Raw genomic sequence first — 22,041 nt, 5'->3', positions numbered from 1 at the left:
TGTGTTCGTGACGTGAAATGATGTGGGATTTGTGTCAGGCGATGAGGAGGTGAGACAAGCTGCACAGGTTCCAGCAGGAAGAAGCGAATAACGGTCCTAGTGGTGGCCGCCCGGCCTACGACGAGTTTCAGTTCCGCTTTCCGTACAGGCACAGTTCCGCTTCGCAAATGCAGATGTATTTTGATCTGAGGGAGGAATTAAGCAAAAGTTCAAACTGCGTCATAAATCTAGAAGGTTTCAAATCAATTATAAATCAGATAATTAAATATGGCCAGCACTGATAACAAGAAAAGGGGTGGTAGTAGCCTAGTGGGCAAGATAATCGCCTATGAACCAGAAGACCCAGGTTCAATCCCCACTTACTACCATTGTGTCCCTGAGCAAGAGACTTAACCCTGAGTGTCTCCAGGGGGGGGACTGTCCCTGTAACTGCTGATTTGTAAGTCGCTCTGATAAATGCTGCAAATGTAAGAACAATATTAATACACATGTAGGCAACATTGCAAAATGTATTATTATTATTATTATTGCCATTATAGCTTTACCACATATTTATTTACTTGCTTCAATTTTTTTATATGTGATGGCATGTAGAATATACCTCAAATGTGCCAATATTCATAAGCAGTTACGAACGGCCATACAGAGAAGTGCAGCACTCTTTTATTCGTTTGTTAACTGTGCATGTAAAGCGCTTAAAATAGTGGTGGTTCCTCCACACCACCGCAGCACTGCTGGAGGTTTTTAACCCCACAAATCGCCGTCATTCCTTACTTCGACTCGGGTGGAACTCCTGACACGCGTGGGGCTGCGCCCTGAACCCGACTCGCACTGAGACCCGGCGGCCGCTTCCTCTTTGCGGCAGCGGCGGCGGCGGCGGCGGCGCGGAGCGGAGCGGCGGGTCCTGCTCTCTGTGCGGAGCCGAGAAGATGAAGCGGAGATGAAAACGACGCGCAGCCGGGGGGATTAACGTCGCGCAATCTGTCGCCGGCGGGGAATCCAGGGCGCGTCTGTGATCCAGATTGCCGCGCCGGGATCCGCGCGGGAGATGCGCCGTTCTTCACGCCGCCACAGCGCATCTTTTCCCGGCCGGAGCCGCGCATCACGGGCCGACACCCGTTTTTTAATCGCATCGGCGTCAGGATGCCGCCGGCGGGTGGACGCGGAGAAGCCTGATCGACCATGATGAAGACCGAGTCCTCCACGCTCCGGAGCCCGTCGCCGCACCGCAACGCGTACGAGGCGGGCATCCAGGCGCTGAAGCCGGCCAACGACGTCCTGAGCGCCGCCGCGAACGGAGAGGCGCAGGATGGCGGCGGCAAGCCCAAGCAGACCGGCCGCGGCCGCACGTACGGCTCCAACGTGCACCGCATCAAGAACATGTTCATGCAGATGGGCGCCTCCTCCCCCACGGAGGCCGAGGACCCGTCCCGGGCCGCCGAGCCCAAACCCGTCCGCCTGACGCTGCCCCGCGCCGGCAGCCTGAACGAGAACGTGGACCACAGCGCGCTGCTCAAGCTGGGCGCCACCGTCTCCGAGCGCGTCAGCCGCTTCGACCCCAAAGGCGAGGGCCAGCAGCGCGGCTCCAGCTTCTCCAAGCTGCAGGAGACGCGCAAGATCTTCGAGCAGCAGCACCAGGAGAAGCAGGCGGCCACCAACCGCATCCTGCTGAGGAAGGAGCGGGCCGGGGGCTTCCAAGATGGACGCCTGGACGTGGTGGCGCGCTTCAACGGCAGCACCGAGTCCCTGGACAGCCTGGACGCGGCGGGGACCGCCGAGGCCGTGTCGCCCACGGTCAGCCAGCTGAGCGCCGTGTTCGAGAGGGCGGCCGAGCTGCGCAACAACCTCCACCGCCTCTCCAACACGCCCCCGCTGCCCTCCCGGGGGGTCACGGCCAGGGCCGGGGTCCCCAAGCGCGCCTGCGCCTTCGCCTCGCCGGAGGACAGCCACGGCCAGCACGTCAAGCCCGGCCGGAGCAAAGGGCCCTCCCCGACCGAGGGTCCGACGAGGGCCGAGTCCGAGAACGGCCTGAGCCACGGCAGCAGCGGAGATGTGGCCGCCGGGGAGGCCGCCGGCGACGAGGTCCGGGCCGAGATGAGACACGGGGTGGAGGCGGAGGGTGGGTGCGGGAGCAGGGCGGTCGGGGTCCGGAAAGAGGAGGAGGAGGAGGAAGACGACGAAGTCACCCTGAAGGAGGAATTCTCCGCGGCCGACCTGGTGGACATCAGTGCCTACAGCGCGGTGGGGGAGGACTCCGGGGGCAGCCAGGTGGACGAGGAGGAGGAGGAGGAGGAGGACGAAGATGAGACGTACGAGCCCGAGTCCAGCTGCTCCGAGATCCCTGGCCTGCCCGCCGAGGAGGAGCCGCCCCCCAGCCGCAAGATACGCTTCAGCGCCAACCCAATCAAGGTAGGAACATGAAAAGTTTGATCAGAAACGGTTGAATTTGGCAAGATGTCCACCTGCCGGTGTCCTGCCGGAGAGAGAAGGGGACGTGCGATTGGCTTACACGCTGGAACTGGGTGTCACGGTGCTGCCGCGGTGTGGATGTGTCCCCTTCATTAATTGATGACCCTGACGCGCGTCGGGGTGTTGATGGAGGAATCAGGACCCGGACGCCTGCAGGAAACGTGAACGCCGCGTTAATTACGCCGCCGCGTGTTGGGACGGCGGTTCGCGTTACGCCGTAATTACACTCCAGGCCCCCGGGGCCCCGGTCGGGGTTAAGTGGGAGGCCCTGGGGTGCGATGATGGTTGAGTGCAGTTGAAATTACGACCTGTGGCGTGGTTGGTCATTGATCCACCACTCTCTTCGAGATGCGCTTCTCCGGTGCCGCAAGCGGCATAGATTTTTGGAGTTAATGGTTGTTTGGCTCCGCCCCATCCATTCCTTAACTCCCAGTGAGGCCTTTACCGATGCATTTAATCAGGAAAATTCATGGAGCGTTGCACGTGACCTTGTGACCTCTCCCCGAATCCGTCCAGGCCGCGGCGGAAATGCTGTCCGACGGGTCAGTGGACAGAATTGCGCCCATCAGCTGTTCACACCGAGTCAGGTGATAAGGCTGAAGGTCACCTGACCCACGTACCACATCCATGAGGACAGCGGGGCGTCGCGGTTCCCGCTGTTTTCTGTACTCTGGCACCTTACAGGAGGCACAGGCTGGTACTGTGCCGCCCCAGAACAGTGTGTGTGTGTGTGTGTGTGTGTCTGTGTGTGTGTGTGTGTTTGCACTGCTTGGCAACACTGCACTCTGAGCCACCAAGTGTTCTGTGACACAATCGGGCCTTTTTTTCCTCTTTTTGCTCAGACTGCAGCGCGGAACTGAAGTCTCACTGTCTGCGTCCTCCGTGCTCTCATTACCCATCGTTCCCATCATGCATTCTAATGTAATAGTGCAGAATTAGGCCAAAGATTGATATTTGTTCATAGGTTTATATATGTATATGGTTGCATGTGACATATATTATTTATACATTAACACTCTGCAGGTTTTCAGTATTCACACTGATGATGATGATGATGATGACATAATGATTGTTTATCAGGTTTTGATGTTGCCCGGTGCATTTCATTGAATAACAGAGTACTTAAATGATTAAATAGCGTGGAGAAAAAAATAAATCATACCTAATCCCCACGAGTGCATTAGGCAGCACGGCGTGGATCCTGCTGATGCTGGAAACGTCGTTGTCAGCCAACGTTAAAGGGCAGAAAATGTCTGATTTATGGGATTGTCATTCGGCGGTGTAATTTGCTAGTACGGCACAGGGCCGTAATCAGCGTGGCCGGTATTGCTGCATCCAGTCTGAATCAGGCTCTCATTCCGGTTTTAACGTCTGACGGCAGCTACTTCCTGGTGTCGAGGACGCCGGTGATCAGGTTTATTCTGATGTCTGTTAGTGATGAATATATGAAAGGGGAATATTCTGCTTTAGGGAGGAGTGTGCGTGTGAATAGACATAAAAAAATACGGAGTGAAGGGGAGATGGAGGAGTGAAAGGAGAGAGAAGACGTGAGAGAGACACCAGCTGTGATCAGCTGAAGAACATCAGACCCAGTCCTCTCTCTCTCTCTCTCTCTAATGAGAGGTCCAGGCATTGATTTTTATTATTTATCGTAAATAATCGAGTGTAACTCAGCCATTATATGTCTCCTGTACTGGTTGTGTTTTATGGAGGGACTGTGAAGATCTTTACTCTGAGAACGAACTGTGTACTGGAACTGTAGCACCAGCTTGCTTTTACACCATAAACCGAGGCCTCACACACACACACACACTTTACCTCTCGGTTCTGCTCTGTTCTCTACCCACTCGTTGTCTGGTCTCCTCCGCTCTGCCCCCCCCCTCGCTGTGAGTATAAATAGACGTATTTTAACCTAGTTGTTACAGACCGGCCTCCCATACACTTCATCCTCCACACTGGAAGCCACAGGAAGCCACTTTCACCCGCTTCGTCTTTATTTATCCTCCAGATTCTGGTCATCTCAGCAGGGCTTGGTTCCGGTGAAAATCCCGCAAATCACTCTGATTAATCTCCACGTTTCTGAGCAGACACCTTCATCTCAATCAGAGCTATTCTATAAAATACCTCCGCGGGACCATTCATAACTTCGCAGAGCCCTGTCCTGAAACTGTCTGGGGCCCAGTGCCCCGCCCACTCAGGTGGCACCTTGAGGGAGTGTCTCGTTGCAAGGTGACCATGATCTACTTCAGCTCTTCCTGTTCCACTTCACATGACAGAGCTTCAGAAGAGACGCTGGAACAAAAGCAACTCCAGAACATTCCATTTTTGTTTCCAGACACGACTGGGAGTAGAGAGATTCACGACCGTCCTCTGTCCAAACAAGAACAGTTCTTCTCAAGCGTTCTTCTCAACAGTAGCTGATTAGAGGAGTCGACGTTGAACCAGGAGATCTTGGATCTGGACCATTTGTTGAACCCGGTTTCCTGGCCCAGAGTGGCAACGTGAAGAACTGTGACATCCTTGGCGAGGGTAGTGAGGGAGACGAATGTCACCGTGTCCTTCAGAGCTGAGTGTCACACACACCCCACCTCCTCCTCCCCACACAGATCCCTCACCAGATCAACAGTAGCCATGCCAAGCCAAATAAACCTCATTTGCCAAAGGGGGGTGTTAGTGGGCTCATCTCTGGGCATCGCCATGGCAACCCTGCTCCGTGTGGGTCCTGTGGCAGGTGGCGAGGGAGGGGCCCCCAAAACTGGAATGGCTGAGGGGCGTTCCAGATGTTACGTAGCTCATCGCTGTGGAGGGAAGTGATGTTCTGCGAGGAGAACCGCGTTTCCGCTACTACCATCAGTAATTAGATGCAGCCGCGGACCGCGGAGAGCCGCTGAGTTCCGTTCGCGGAAGAACCGTTATGCAATGGTGTGAGGATACGTAAGATGAGAGGTGCTCGTTGAGGAAAAGCTGCACCTACCCAGCATGTTCACAGGATCTTCGACACGGAGCTCAGCTTCTCACTCAAGATCTGACTGGCTGTCGACAGCTGAATATGTTTATGAGTCTGTATCTGAAATAACATCAGACCGTCTCATTGGTTCAGCCACTCGCTCTGTATTCAGAGCGTTTACTGCATACAGTGACACGAGCGTTAAGCGTCTGTGTGTGATGTAATAAGAACCTTCATATAAAAGCTGCCAGATGCGGTTTCCTGGAAGCACCACCTCCATCAGCGGCTTTTTAACTTTCATCTGTTGCCCGAACCCTTCTTTTCACCAGATATTGCCACAAGGCTTTTTTTCCTGCCCTGTTATTGTCTCTTGCATTGTCACAAATGGGCACTTTGGGCGTTTGCCTGCTGCGCTGCTCTCGTAACCGACCTGTCTGAGCAGAAGTTTGAGATTTAACCCTGAAATTGCTAAAAACTTACAGCCAATATTATAGATCTGGCTACAGACAACCTCTTTTTGTGGTACCTTGTGTCTTGACAGATACTAAGGTTGTTCCATCTGACAAGCATTGAATGGAACGGAATTGTGACTCTGTATAGGATTTTGGCTGATTTGTGAACACAGAGACTACAGATTCATTCTTGAAACGTTTTCCTGAATGAATGACTGATCCATGGCCAAATATGAAGGATCCTGATCATTGGAACAGTCCACTGATGGATTTGACGATCTTCCGTGAATCAGAATCATCCTTGTAATCAGAAACGATCATGCACACTGGACGGTGAGACGTGGGTATATACAAGGACAGTGATTTCCACATCTAACACTGCATCTTACTCCCAACATTTCCTGCTATTACATCTAGCTGCATTAAGGAGCAATATCATTCCTGTAAAACTCAAGCCAGGTACGGCAGAATCTTACCATTAATATCTCCACTCAGATGATATACAGTAGCATTGGTCAGGTCTGAAGCGCCACCAACAGCACCATCAAGTTATGGTATGAAAACTGTAGCTTGTGCAGATGATGGACTTTCCACGCTTTCAGACTGTTTATATCATTTAAATCTCCATCTTACTCATGATTCGTGAGCATTTCAAAGACCTGAAAAACCCATACTCACACATTAACCTGGTGACGTAGCTGTGGGTGTAGAGCTGTAAAAAGCAGCTCGGTGCCACATTCGGGGGGTTGGGTGGTGGGGCGAGGTGGAGGAATGATGGAGGAAGGGAGTTCCTGGCCATCTGTTCAGGGATGGATGTGACCTACTCTGCAACTCCCACAACTGGAGCAGAGCCTCCGCCCCTCCCCACCCATGCGTTAATCTCAGTGTTGTGTTCAACGTCTCCCCCTGAACTCAGTGACATGCCTGATATTCTGGAATATTTTAACATACAGACTGGCACAAACTCAAAAGACAGTATGACAATACATCACAGTACCATTACAATACTTCATGGTTCCATCACAGTACCATTACAATACTTCACGGTTCCATCACAGTACCGTTTTAATGGATCACAGTTCCAACACAGTACCATTACAATACTTCACGGTTCCATCACAGTACCGTTTTAATGCATCACAGTTCCAACACAGTACCATTACAATACTTCACGGTTCCATCACAGTACCGTTTTAATGCATCACAGTTCCAACACAGTACCATTACAATACTTCACGGTTCCATCACAGTACCGTTTTAATTAATCACGGTTCCATCACAATGCATCACAGTTCCAACGCAGTATTATGACAACACATCACAGTTCAAACACAGTACCATTACAATGCATCATTGTTCCATTACAGTACTATTACAATACATGACGGTTTCAACACGGTACCATTTCAATGCATCACAGTTCCAACACAGTATCATTACAATACATCACGGTTGCATCACAGTACCGTTTTAATGCCTCACAGTTCAAACACATTATTATGACAATACATGACAGTTCCAACACAGTACCATTACAATGCACCTCAGTTCCAACACAGAACCATTACAATATATCACGGTTCCATCACAGTACCGTTTTAACACATCACAGTTCAAACACAGTACTATTACAATGCGTCATTGTTCCATCACAGTACTATTACAATACATGACAATTCCAGCCCAGTACCATTACAATGCACCTCAGTTCCAACACAGAACCGTTACAATATATCACGGTTCCATCACAGTACCGTTTTAATGCATCACGGTTCCATCACAATGCATCACAGTTCCAACACAGTATTATGACAATACATCACAGTTCCAACACAGTACCATTACAATGCATCACAGTTCCAACACAGAACCATTACAATACATCACGGTTCCATCACAGTACCATTTTAATGCATCACGGTTCCATCACAGTACCGTTTTAATGCATCACAGTTTCATCACAGTACCGTTTTAATGCATCACGGTTCCAACACAGTATTATGACAATACATCACAGTTCCAACACAGTACCATTACAATACATCACGGTTCCATCACAGTGCCATTTTAATGCATCACGGATCCATCACAATTCCATTACAATGCATCATGGTTCCATCAAAGTACCATTACAATACCTCATGGTTCCATCACAGTTTTTTAAAGTGATGACTGTCATTTGACTTTTCTCCACAGTTGGCCTGGTAGTGTTCGAATGTTGAGCCCTGGGCCTGTGTGCCAGTCAGACAGGGATCATATTTGTGGCTCACTGTGCCCACCACCACACTGGCATCATGAGGAAGTTGCTTAAAGCACCAGTCATTCATCATGATGAGGGCACATCTGGGAGATACTTGCCTGTTAGTCCTGGAATGTTTTCGAACTAAAGCTCTTACCCATGAGTTTCCTGGTCCAGAGTCACCCAGAACAGCAAGGTTATTCAAATACAAAATGTTCATTTACATGATCAGCCCTAAGCTTCCATAACATGGAACATGGTATAATGTTATATTTGATATATTTCTGCAAGTAAGCGTCTACAGCAGGGGTGTCTAGACTATGGCCTGTGATTTGTTTTTAATTGGCCTGCCACTAATTCTAAAATATATTGAAATATGACCCACACACAAAATATGTTCTCGACTGTATTGTATTTGTTTCAACACAAAGCAGAGCTATGATGAAGTTGGGGGGTTGATGTGCTGAATGTAACTGTTTTCTAAAAAACGGGTGTAAATTAAAAAAAAATGTTATGTGCCCACGAATTGATGAACGTTTAATCACCTCAAAAAAACAGACAACATTTGTACTTTTGCTTTGGTCCGGTTTCACACAGGGAAAAATCCAAGGGAACCAAAATGGTGATACTTTGTTAGTCAGAGAACTGCCATAACAGGCCACATACGGCACTGCCGAATGCATCAGATGAACAGAGGGAAAAATAAGATTACATGAGGAGAAAGGAGGAGAATAAAAAAACCTCTCCCCAGACTGTACTCCAGTAAGTCCAGTTGTTTCTGTGGTGTACTGAAGTATAATTACAAGTATAATTACAAGTTTCAAAGGCTTTTATTGACAATTACACCAAGTTTATGCAAAGAGTCAATATTGGCAGTGTTGGCCATTTATTTTCAAGACCTCTGCAATTCACCCTGGGCCAAATCCTGACTGATGGCGACCCATTCCTTCATAAGTGCTTAGAGTTTGTCAGAATTTGTGGGTTTTTGTTTGTCCACCCGCCTCTTGAGGATTGACCACAAGTTCTAAATTGGATTAAGGTCCAGGGAGTTTCCTGGCCACAAACCCCAAATTTCAATGTTTTGTTCCCCGAGCCACTAAGTTATCACTCTGGCCTTATGGTACGGTGCTCCATCATGCTGGAAAAGGCTTCATTCTTCACCAAACTGTTCTTGGATGGTTGGGAGAAGTTGGAGGATGTTTTTGGGACCATTCTTTATTCATGGCTGTGTTCTTAGGCAAAATTGTGAGTGTCCCACTCCCTTGGATAAGAAGAAGCCCCACACATGAATGGTCTCAGGATGCTTTACTGTTGGCACAAGACAGGACGGATGGTAGCGCTCACCTTTTCTTCTCCGTACAATCATTTTTCCAGACTCCCCAAACAATCATAAAGGGGTTTCATCAGAGAAAATGACTTTACTCCAGTCCTCCGCGGTCCAATCCCTGTCCGTTTTGCAGAATATCAGTCTGTCCTTGATGGAGAGAAGTGGCTTCTTCTCTGCCATTCTTGACACCAGGCCATCCTCCAAAAGTCTTCACTGTGCGTACAGATGCACTCACACCTGCCTGCTGCCATCCATGAGCACGCTCTGTACTGGTGTGGAGAGAGAGTCAAACTGCCACGCCTTCCAGGGGAGATGCTGATTCAGCAGCAACCTTGGCCGAGGCCGCTGCTGATTAGGGCAGGCAGATGCAGACAAGAGAGGATTGTTTGGGTGTCCGGACCAAAAGCTGTCACTTCACAGCTCTCCTAAAGTCTCTGGTCTGCTCCGTCATTTCTATGCAAAGCCGCAAGCCGATTGTCAAAGTCAGAGAGCCTACAACTCTGCCTGCTCCGTCAATCAGTCTTTATGGCCAGCCTTATGGGGTTTTGAGCGGCTGTCACCATTTCTTTGAATCTTTGATAAACCAGGGCAATGAAGAAAACCTCAGGTTCGACCAGGTTCCGCCACACCTGGATTTCTCTTCAAGAAGGTGTCAATAGTGGTGAGAGACCAGTTGATCAAATTCATGGTTTCCGTGTTCGTGTAAATGGTCCTGCTTTGGTTCGGTAAGCGTCGAGGCAAGTTAGAAATTTGATTCGAATCAAGACCACCATTTTTTGGCGGGGTCTCGGTGCGATTACTGAGTTCACACCAGACGAAACGAACCGTACCAAATGGGGGACAAAGTTGAGTTCGATTCGAGCGCACTAAGGCCTGAGGGTGCGAACAGATGACCCACAGACTTATGCCCTAGAACCATGTTTACTGACCAGTCCCTGTCTCCCAGGTGTTCACCACGTACTCCAACGAAGACTACGACCGGCGCAATGACGACGTGGACCCCATGGCAGCGTCTGCCGAGTACGAGCTGGAGAAACGAGTCGAGAGGCTGGACCTGTTCCCTGTGGAGCTGGAGAAAGGTTTGGACGCGGGTGCCATTCTAAACATGTCCTGTGTTCCGGAAGCAGAGGAGATTGACCAAGTGTGAGTGTGTTTGTTCCTCAGACAACGACGGTCTGGGGATCAGTATTATTGGAATGGGAGCAGGAGCAGACATGGGTCTGGAGAAGCTGGGGATATTTGTCAAGACGGTTACAGAGGGAGGAGCGGCCCACAGGGATGGCAGGTATGTGTCTACACACACACACACCAATCAAATCAGTGAATTTACGGATTTACTCACTCATTTTTGTTCATTAATTTATTCGGTTTTTGTGTAGTATTATCTAACTTGTAGTGTATATTTGGTTCTATCGCCCTCGTGACCACTCTTGATATGAAGAACTGTTGCTCTCAAGCGTTGAATAAATATACAGTAGAGACAGTATGAATGAACGCTCCTCTGTTCCTGGTTCTTTTCCTTTGCTCAGTTTGCTCTTCTGTTAAATTTTGGGTTTAGTCTGAAGGAATAAAAGCCGATTTTTCAGAGCGTAGCTGCACAGTAAGAACTTCTCGGTCGGGACCCCAGGTCAGGTGTGAGAGTGTACAATGCTGTGATGCAGGATCCAGGTGAACGACCTCATTGTGGAGGTGGACGGGACGAGCCTGGTGGGCGTGACCCAGAGCTTCGCCGCTTCTGTTCTGAGGAACACATCTGGCACCGTCAGGTGAGTTCGTGGTTTCCGGGCTGGGCTGCCGTCCGCGTATCTACACATCCTGACCAACGCCAGTCGTCTGTGCAGGTTCATGATTGGCCGAGAGAAGCCGGGTGAGCAGAGCGAGGTGGCGGCGCTTATCCAGCAGACGCTGGAACAGGAGCGCTGGCAGCGGGAGGTGATGGAACAACGTTATGGGAACTACATGGGTGATGAGGAGGAGGTGTGTGTGTGTGTGTGTGTGTTTCACAATAATTTCTTACTTTTCAGAACATTTGTGGAAACAATCAATATTCAGCTATTCAAAACCATATTCTAATCATCGTATTCTAACCCAAGATTAAATTGAATTCTATGAATGATACATTTTTTGTGCAGAACATCTAAAAATCTGCTCTTGATTCATGATTAAATAAAAGCATAGAGAATTAGGGGGTGGTAGAGAAGAATGTCTCAGCGGTTATTGTTGGATCCTGTATGTCCTGCTTTATGTTGGGGATTAATGGTTCCTACAGACAGACAGCATGTGGCTCAATGGCTCCATATGTTGACAGACAGGAGTAACTGCTGTGGGTCAAGCAGCATTTCCTTTCCTAATAAATTTAATTCAAAAGGTGAACCTTCATAACAGCCCATTTATTACACATAAATGTCCATATATCTGGATGAATACGGAATGGTAAGAGGCGATTGTGTATATACAGTACAGGCCAAACGTTTGGACACAGTTTGTACTTAACAAAAAAGGTAAGCAACCTCTTGAAGCTCATTGAGAGAATGCCAAGAGTGTGCAAAGCAGTAATCAGAGCAAAGAAACTAGAATATAAAACATGTTTTCAGTTATTTCACCTTTTTTTGTTAAGTACATAACTCCACATGTGTTCATTCATAGTTTTGATGCCTTCAGTGAGAATCTACCAACGTAAATGGTCATGAAAATAAAGAAAACACATTGAATGAGAAGGTGTGTCCAAACTTCTGGCCTGTACTGTATGTGTGTGTGTGCATGTGTGTGAATGTAAAATGCACACATACACACACGCAATCTGACCTCGGGTTGAACTGGTAGCATGGCTGGTGTTTTCAGCGCTGCCTTCCCTCTCTTCATCCCCTCAGGGCGGGGACTACGGCAGCGATGAGGAGGAGGAGGAGATGGAGATGTACCCCAGTGCCATCGAAGTGTTCGACCTGACTGAGAATGAGGACATGCTCTCACCGCTGGAGATGGACCCGGAGAAACTGGCCCACAAGTACAAGGAGGTGAGAGGCGGGTCCACGACACAACAGTTGAGATTATGCATTATTTGTCATGCATAATTTAGAGCCATTTAACAGATATTTATGCACATTAGCTGTGAAGGTGTGATATGCGTGATGAATCGTCTTCCCTCCCAGCTCCAGATAAAACACGCCGTGACTCAGGCTGAGATCCAGCAGCTGAAGAGGAAGGTGCGCAGGGCCTCCACACCACATGCATGAAAACACACTGCACCCCCGTGCTTGCGGCTCCTCACCTGTTTCTCTGTGTGTAGCTGAGCCACGCGGAGCAAGATAAGCAGCGGTGGCGCGGGGAGAAAGCCCAGCTGGAGCGCAGCCTGCAGGAGAACCGCGAGCGCATGGAGAAGCTGGAGGGCTACTGGATGGAGGCGCAGTCGCTGTGCCAGGCGGTGGATGAACATCTCAAGGAGACACAGGCCCAGTACCAGGCCCTGGAGCGCAAGTACAGCAAGGCCAAGCGTCTCATCAAGGAGTACCAGCAGAAGTGAGGACCACGCCAGAACCTTGACAACATGCACAGCACCATACACAAGGCTGGCCCATCTCTACTAGAATATTATCATAAACCCCCTTCACCTGAAAAAAAAAAACACATTCAGCGTGGTAACTACTGTGTTCGTCAACAACAAAATATCTTCATCAGTGAACCTTTATGATGTGTCGGAAAAGAGACGATGTAATTGCTGGTCATGTGACGATAACTATCACAAAATATATTGTGTAATAATGGTTTAAAAAAGAGTAAATCTTGTTTACAACATAAAAACAACATAAAAACTTTTTTTTAAATTGAAAACAACGTTTAATCGCGTAATTGTTATCATGCAGTATTTCTGTTTCTTTTATCTCCCTAAAACTAGACTAAAATAGTTATGGATAATTCTGACTAAAATAAGAGTAAAATGCTGAAACTTTTAGTCGCCTGGACTAAAATGAGTATGGACACGACCAAAACTAATAAAAACTAAAATGATGTAACTACTAGACCACAATGAAAATGAACACAGGCCCCCATAAACAACTACAGTGGTAACGGTGGCGTGTTGCTGTGCATGCAGGGAAATCGAGTTTCTGAAGAAGGAGACGGTACAGCAGAGGACCCTGGAACAGACTGAGGCCTCGCATAAGGAGGAGGCCGAACAGCTGCAGGACAAGGTAGGAGCTCTTCTGACACTCGGCACACCACCAAGGGGGACCTTCAGTACCCATCTCACTGGTTTGATGCTTCCTCAGGTGTCGGACCTGGAGACCCAAGTGGACGAGCTGAAGGGGACCGACTCCTGAAGACGGACGGGCCAGAGACTGGATATGTGTTCAGAGTCTGATTTCCTAGGATACCTTTCTCCCTTCAAGAACATTCTGTCTGGACACAACCGCTTTCTTACCTCCACAAGGTGTTTTCTTTGATAAGTATTGTGAATGATCCTGTTACACTTTGATGTTTCTTTTAAAACGGTGTTTTTACCGCCGCCCTGTCCAATGGATCCCATGGACACTTCGCTTCTTATTGCAGTGCCACCGTGGACTCGAGGAGACTCCAGAGGAAATTGAAAGATTCCAGTTTCTAGGGCTCGTCAGGGTTTCCGGCTTTTTCTTTCTTACATTCCTATAGGACCCCCCCCCCCAATCTGACTGTATTGTATGTGGTTCATGAAATCAGCAGAGTGCCGTTTGTACATATTCTCTATGAGTAAATTATCACACCAGTATAACAAGTATGAAATTGAAGTACAGTGTTGGGGGGAAACCAAGGCTCAAGGTTCACGCCATTACCACTGGGACAGCTCCGATCTTCTGAAATGCAGATGCTTGGTAGATGGACCTGTTGTCAGGGTTCCCGTCATACGTCACAGTTTCACTGGTGCTCAGTTTTATTTCAATATTTAAGCCCAAATGTCATTATACCTGATTGGTGTTTGAAAGCTGAATTGGTCCCCTTTACACTCAAACGTACGACTAAAAGCAGCTGATGTCATCCTTCGTGTGTTATAACGTACAGGAATAACTTCCACAGTGGCATTAATTCATGTTTGCAGCGCAGAAACTGAGCCAGTCCTTCTGTTTCATCCAGAGGACACGAAGCACAAAGGGACCTTCTTCTTCTCTTCAAAGCACCTTGACCTGCTGCTCACATCGCCACCACCGACATGCGAAGCTTTGTGTTCTGCCATGGTTTTTGTTTATAGGACGTGTCCGAGCATCTCCTCAGAAGCCTGTCGGATGGATAATTGTGAAAAATATATTAAATGCTTGTGGTATTAGTGATCTTAGGCAATCACAATAAACGTGTCGGAGACTGGAAATGGCGACCCCATGTACAGCAAATGCCTGGATTGTTCAGAAGTTCTGTTTATTGTAATTTTAATGGGATAAATGGTCAATAGTGAATCAAGTTGTGGCTTCCTCTTCTTTTCCTGTTTCAAAAAATGGGTTGCCAGGTGTGCTTATTACAAGCAAACATGCTTATTTGGGTGAAGGGTTGAGATTCTAATATAAAATCTGACCAAGCTGCATATTAAGGCATTTTCACAGCTCTTGGGTATCCAGAAAAATATTCAGATCAATACCACTGTTTGAGCAGCTAATTCGGACTTTCTCAATCCGAGCTGGCATGAAGTAGTTATCAGGAGCCTGAGGAGCACCACGCCTCCGCAGAGGCACCAGACAACCACTTACCATCCATCCACTTCTTAATATGGGTGGCCGCGGAGCCTTAGTACGGCAAGAGGAACCCAGCTCCAACACAAACTCACTATCCCCTGGACACAGGAACTACCAGGCTTGTAGGGAAAACAAATTTATTAAGACATTATATTTTATTCATAACGTCTTTAGTGATCACCCAGAGAGAGAGAGCTGGATATTAACAGCTTGTGGTTCTTCCATATTCAGCCTCAACATGTTGAAATCAGACATGCCACCTCTCTCAGTCTAAGCAGTTTTCTTTATATACTAGACAAAAGCTATTTACACGGTCAAAGTAACAACTGCATTTGAAAATGACCATTGTGACTTTTTAATAAGCACAACTGAAACATCCAAAACAAACATGTGGCAAAGATGTCGGTTTTTAAAAGTATTAAAAATAATTTCTGGGGGGTAAGGGGAAAATAGTTTGGTCTTTTAGAGCCCTTCCTTGAGCCCATGTTGGAAAGCTCGACGGGGTTCGAGTGCTGCCGCGACTGGTTGGTCAGAAATCTACACACACACACACAATCTTGATTTCGTGGAGATGAACGTAACGCAATTAAAAAGAAGAACTTTTTAAACCCAAAAAAACTTGCAGATGGTGACGGAGACGCCCGCCGGCGGCTCTAGGCCATGTGCATCTTGATCTTGTGCCGGTTGAGGTGGTAGCTGCGGGTGAAGCGCTTGCCGCACTGCGAGCAGAAGAACAGTCTCTGGCCGCTGTGGATCTGCTGGTGGGCCTTCAGGCTGTGCGGCCGGCTGAAGCGCTTGCCGCACTCGGGGCACTGGCACGGCCGCACGCCCGTGTGCTTCTGCTCGTGCCGCTTCAGGTCGCCCGACTGGCGGAAGCTCTCGCCGCACTCGGAGCAGAGGAAGGGCTTCTCGCCGGTGTGGGTGCGCAGGTGGACGTTGAGCTGGCCCGAGTGGGAGAAGCTCTTGGAGCAGTGCTTGCAGGTGAAGGGCTTCTCGCCGGTGTGGATGCGCTGGTGCTGCCGGAGGCTGTAGTACCAGGTGAAGCGCTTGCCGCACTCGGGGCAGAGGTGGATCTTCTCGCCGAAGCGGAAGCAGTTGTGCGAGCGGAAGCCCTTCATCGTGCTGAACGTCTTGTCGCACTTCGGGCAGCTCTTGAAGCCCTCGGCGAAGCCCTCCAGGATGCCGGCGTCGTCGGAGGCCAGCATCTGCACGAACTCGGCCGGGTGGTGGCGCTTGATGTGCTTGTGCAGGTAGTGTTGGGTGGTGAAGGAGAACTGGCAGAAGGTGCAGGGGAAGACGGCGGCGGAGGTCTGGCCGCCGGCGCCGAGCCGGGACCGCTTGCGGTGCGTGCGGCTCTCCTGGTGGCGCCTCAGGCCGCTGATCTGGGTGTAGAACTTGCCGCAGGGGCCGCAGCAGTAGGGCTTCTCGAAGGTGTGGAGGGCGCGCTCGTGGCGCCGCAGGTTGCAGGAGCGGTTGAAATGCAGGTTGCAGTGGGAGCAGCTGTACAGGCCCTCGCCCACCTGGATGCACTCGTGGGACTGCAGGGTCACGAGGTCGGTAAACATCCTCTGGCACTCGGCGCAGGTCAGCTGGGCTCCAGCGTCCGGCAGTGGAGGACAGTGGTTGGAGCTGGTGGCATCAGAACCATCCAGGATTTCATCCTGCATAGGGATAGCAGGAGGAACGTCTCCTTTTCCCAGGTGCTTTAACCTGGGTCTGGATGGCTCTTCAGTTCTGGTCCGAGGACGTCCCCTCTTTTTCTTTTGGGGCGGAGACCCTCGGATGGTGGATGGAGGCTCGTATGGTGGGTCAGATGGGTCGATGGATGGGTCTTGCTCGTTGGATTCTGGCTGAAGGGACTCTGCTCCTGGGTTCGGTTTATGTTCTGGCAGCTCGCACTGGCCTGTAGAGCAGTCCGCACACGGTGGACTCCCGGAGGGCGCATCTTCAGCTGGGTCCAGGGCCTTCTTCTTCCCACGCTCCCTCTGTCTCCGGTGAACCTGCTGGTGCCTCTTCAACGCCGACACCAGGCTAAACGCCCGCTTGCACTGGCCACATCTGTAGGACTTCTCTTGGAAGTGGACCGTGAACTGGTGCCTCTTGAGGTGTCCCAGTCGGGCGTAGCTCCTGTCACACTGGGAGCACTGATGCAGCCCTTCGGACGCAGAAACCTCCTCGGCATCTACTCTGGTGCTCTTCTGCTCGGTCAGGCCGTTCTCACAGTGAAAGCCATCGATGACGTTGGCCTGCTGGGTCTGGCCCATCGTGTCGGCGTTCGGCTCGATCTGGATTGGGGGTGGGACTTCAGACGCCAGCAGACACATGTCGGCGTCCATGTCTGGCGTTGCGTCTCCTGACTGTCTGGTGCTCTGGTACTCCTCTAGATGAGATCGTTTCATGTGTCTGTTCAGGTACGACTTGGCAGGGAAGGAAAAGTCGCAGTAGGAACAGGGGTAGACCTGGGAGGGTTGATTATCTACAGACCAAAAAACATATGTTATGTATTAGAAGAATCCGGGTTCTTACATGTTTTTACACAAAATTACATTAAGTAATGTCATTTTCATGACCATACGCAAATTCTCATGACCATATGTTCTCTTAAATTTCTCTGCAAATGTAAAGTAATTCTACTTGTCAGACTTACCAGAAATCCGTTAAACTAAACGTATGACAAGTCTGACATGCTTAAAAGTGTTTCTTCCTCCAAATTGGCGTAGATTTACATGACTTTTAAAAGGAGACAAGATGGTGAGGAGGTGCTGGAATATGGAAGCAACACACGAAGCACCACGTGACGTGAATCACTACGTAAAACTGGCAAAGACTCTCTTTTCAAACTCCATGACTTTTCCAGGGTTTTAATGACCGTTGGTAAAGCAAATTCAGTACCTGAGGGCCTCCACTTTCTGTCCCAGATCTGGTCCCAGATTCCACCCAGCCCTTTAGCGTAGTCTTCGCCATACCACACCAACAGCTCCTGGCCTTGCAGGACCGGCCGGCAGCATCGGAAGAGGATGCGTCCCCTGTGCTGAAACGCCACTACATTCTGCTCCCTCTCATTCTGAGAGCACTGGACGTACCTGAGGGAGAAAAAAAATGAGAAAAAGACGAAGAGGACGGGAAAAGCCAGAAGGTGAAGTGGGGGAGGACAATGCCAAGCTGCTTACTTCATCCAGTTAGAATGAGTGTCTCTATTGACATCGAGGTACCCCGACTCTGCTCTTCTCCTGCAGATCTGACCAACAAAGGGTTGAGGAGAAAAGTTTCAGTCCAGGAAATCAAAGTCAAATGAATGTCATTTCAAAATGTGACAAGTTATTCCTTCCGGAGAATATAGTAATTTTAAGACATTAACCAATCTGAAGAGTTCAAGCACTGTAGTTAGGTTCAGGATAAAGTCTCCAAAAAGGGGCAGGAAACCCCTTAAGAGGAGAAAATTATTTACCCGCTTTACGTTTAACTACCGTAAATTCTGGCATATAAGACGCTCCTCTCCCCCCCCCCCCCACACACACACACACACACACACACACTCTTCGAGCACTGCAGCTTCTACAACAATGCGGCTCATTCTTGGATTTTTATAGGCCAACTAGTTCCATGCCAGATATATAACCTAGTCATATCCGACCAATGAAATTACCAAAAATGCCACGGTGGACCAATGCAACCGTTTCAGCAAACTCACTCAAATTTTAATTTTTCAGATGAGCCATTTTGCACTGTGCGCACAGAACCTAATCATGGAAAAAGACACAAAGAAATGCATATGATGCGACTTTCCAGTTAAAAAGCGGCCAGTCTGGCTGTCTAAGAAGGAAATAGAGCTGCTGAACGTGAACTCGAATGGTCGGGAGGACGATGCCGATAGTGATCAATAACTTCTGCTTTTCCTGTTTTTCCGCTGAGAAAATGTGCAACAAAGTAATTGCATACCTTCAGGCTGTTCAATTTCGTTAGTGAAGACGATAACTTTAGTACTGTTAAATGTGCTATTTATGTGTGTCTGTGTAATATATATATATATATATAAATTAGTAGGTGTGGCCAATATATAGGTGCGTTACATTGTACAGTTTTGTAACACAGCTGTGGGAAATTCTTTGCACTTACTGCCCATGCTGAAGAGCTCTTTGTTGCTTCTTCCACCGTAATCGCGTCTCCCTCTAAAGGCCCAAAATGCATCCCGAGTGGCAAAATGTCTCCCTGGTTAAAAACGCCCAGCGCCGCCGCAGAGACGCGAGATCTTCCGATGACCAGGCCAGCGGGAAGGGAGAGCAGGGCTCTCTGCGGCGCCCCCATAGGGGCTGGGGAATCCTGAGTGAATAATGGGGGGCCGTGAACCTCGCAGTGGTCTTTATAGCAGGACCGGCATTTATCACAATCTGGAGGAGAGAGAGAGCCATACATAAAACCTACAATATGATAGTGTTCATTTCAACCAAACACCGACTAATGAAATCACTTGATGGATTTGCAGTAGTTATGATCGGTTATTGCCACGGCAACACTGTGCATGAAAAACACATCCAGAAGGAAAAGAAGGCATCTCACAGTAGTCGTCATCCTCCTCCTCCATCTCTTCTTCTTCCTGTGGGGGCTGCGCACTGTCCTCTACCTCCGAGGCCGTGGCAAGTAAAACCTCCACCGGAGTCTCGGCGCCCTGGCCCGGCGGGGATCCTGTTCAAACACACGCCCCTGCGTCATGTACGCAAGTAAATGTGACAAACACCCGAACGCGGACATCGTAGAAACAAAAAAAAGGCGCCGCTTCCGAGGACTACCGTGGGTGCTGGGTGGCCACGTCGCGTTTAAAAGCACGATCGTAACCGCGAATCTACCCGAGCGAGGCGCCGTTCAGCAGACAGCTGGGAATTAATCTACGGACCACGTAGAGAAAAAACACAGTTTATCGGCGCAGGGCGGGCGCGCTAGGCCACGGGGAGCAGGTCCGCCGCCTCGCCGCTCTTTGTACCCCACTCGAGTATTTTCGGGAGGGAGGAACGACTCGCGGACAAACACGCAGAAGGAGCGGTTCACCCCGCTGGCTGAAAACCAGCTACGAGGCGGCCACAACGCCGCCGCCGGACTCGCATCGTTAGCCAGCTAGCGGCTAAACGGGATTAGCTGCCACAAAACTGACCTTTGCAGCTGGACATTTCCGGTCCGCGGGAACCCGTTCGCTCTGCCGAGTGTTCGCGGAATAATTGAGCGATAATTAAGTTCGGGAAACCCAGGACGTATACGAGAGAAAACTACTGTCGCCACTAAAGTCGAGAGCCTCGACAGAGCGACCGCGAACTGGCGACTCCGGAGATTTCACTTCCGGGTGACGGGGCCGTGTTGCCAGATTGCGCGCTTTCCGTTTGCGCGGGAAGAGAAGCCCGTGGCGGGTTTTTTAAAGACACAACTTCTATCGGGCCAACACAATATTGTAACAAAGACGGCTCAGCGACAAAAATAAAGATTTTCAAAATTGTGTACAAAATTCTTGCCGAGTGTCAAATGTTTGTATGGGAAACAGGTTAGTTTGAAGTATCTGGCAACATATAGTGTCAACATTCAAACATGCCGTACAAACTTTTTTCGTGTGTATTAACATGCAGTACGAAGTAACGAACCAAATAATGTCAATAATCTATATATTCTAAAATAGTGAGATAGATCACTAGACAGCTCGAATGTGCAATAACAAGTACATCGTTTAAATATTTTTGTTGAAAAAAAGAAAGACATTGGAAGAAGTTGTGTGGCGTCAACATGCTTCTAGGCTAGGTTTGCCAACCGTACCGAATTGTCCGGGACATCACGAAATATGGGTGATTTCCAACCACAGCCTCGCCGGCCAATAATAAACTACTGTAAGCATGGCAGAACTCGTGGAAACGTTGCTGTGAGTTATAGACAGTTTCAGGGGTGTCAAACTCACGGGCCACATCCTGCGAGATCACTTTATATAGATCTATTACGCCCCGGTGAAATCAAGCGCTCATAGATGTATACACTAGATGTCACGTTGAATGGGGAGTCTTTGGGAGGGGATGCGTCATCAGAGCCGCCATCTTGGGACGGGCTACCGTTCCTTTTACATAAATGAGCGGCTATCAGGGCCAAGGTGAAGTACAGTCAAAGACACATAAACCGGCAAATTTGAGGAGCGATTTTTATTGCCTTGGTTCGCCAGACATGTATACACGACCGAGCGGTGAATAAATTGATTAAGAATTGTTTTTTTGAAAATATATCATAATTTTATGTTCAAAATGTTATCTGCATATAGGTATTTTTCATTAGAAATAAACCTAAACTACCCTTCTACTACATGCAGAACAATGCAAATACAAACACTACAAAAAAGGGCAGCAATGTCTTCATGATAAGCCCTGTAGCGTGACCATACATTTATATTTACAATTTTCTAAAGCAACAGGCATTTGTATGTATTTGTAGAGAAATATAGACAATGAACTGCACACAATACATTTTCAGACAAGTAAAATACTTTATTTTTTATATTTAATATGAAGATGAACACCTACTTACCTGCTCACTTGGAAAAATTAACTATAGACAGGGCATGTCCATACAAAGAGACATTTTGTATAGATTTGTCAATAACTGCAATAGATACAAGTGTCAGATAAGAAGCTGCCTCTTTCCTATGGGATGAGCGTGGAAAGACAGATGCTCGAACACATACAAGATGATTAAATAAAATCTTACTTATGAAATGTAACGCCTTGATCCTTCGTACAGCCAGAGAAGCGTGGTTGAATGAGCTTGGAACCCCGTCCAAACATGGCGGCGCTATTGACGTCTGGTGTTTATAGCTATGTGAAGCGCTGACTACACAAAAAAAACCTACAGATCCCACAATGCAGCGCGTCAGTAGCGTGAAAATGTGTGGAAAC

The 22,041-nt window shown here is 48.8% G+C and overlaps 2 protein-coding genes across 2 annotated transcripts; one reads left to right on the top strand and one right to left on the bottom strand.

Annotated features, from left to right (window-relative positions):
• Positions 1 to 844: 844 nt before the first annotated feature.
• On the top strand, positions 845 to 14,854 carry ppp1r9bb (protein phosphatase 1, regulatory subunit 9Bb). The gene is made up of 10 exons (XM_028988952.1): positions 845 to 2,409; positions 10,381 to 10,513; positions 10,599 to 10,719; positions 11,096 to 11,200; positions 11,276 to 11,411; positions 12,305 to 12,448; positions 12,584 to 12,637; positions 12,721 to 12,950; positions 13,525 to 13,621; positions 13,700 to 14,854. The coding sequence occupies exons 1-10, from the start codon at positions 1,183 to 1,185 to the stop codon at positions 13,748 to 13,750; spliced, it is 2,298 nt and encodes a 765-aa protein (XP_028844785.1). The 5' UTR covers positions 845 to 1,182; the 3' UTR covers positions 13,751 to 14,854.
• A 393-nt stretch (positions 14,855 to 15,247) lies between these two features.
• Positions 15,248 to 20,453, bottom strand: prdm9 (PR domain containing 9). The gene is made up of 6 exons (XM_028989564.1): positions 20,274 to 20,453; positions 19,685 to 19,810; positions 19,244 to 19,515; positions 18,298 to 18,365; positions 18,020 to 18,210; positions 15,248 to 17,603 (listed from the first exon to the last, which is right to left on the bottom strand). The coding sequence occupies exons 1-6, from the start codon at positions 20,287 to 20,289 to the stop codon at positions 15,781 to 15,783; spliced, it is 2,496 nt and encodes an 831-aa protein (XP_028845397.1). The 5' UTR covers positions 20,290 to 20,453; the 3' UTR covers positions 15,248 to 15,780.
• Positions 20,454 to 22,041: the final 1,588 nt, after the last annotated feature.

The sequence above is a fragment of the Denticeps clupeoides genome, chromosome 8 (genome assembly GCF_900700375.1).
Source record: "Denticeps clupeoides chromosome 8, fDenClu1.1, whole genome shotgun sequence".
In the NCBI taxonomy this organism is placed as follows: domain Eukaryota; kingdom Metazoa; phylum Chordata; class Actinopteri; order Clupeiformes; family Denticipitidae; genus Denticeps; species Denticeps clupeoides.
This window is presented reverse-complemented; position numbering and strand designations above follow the sequence as displayed.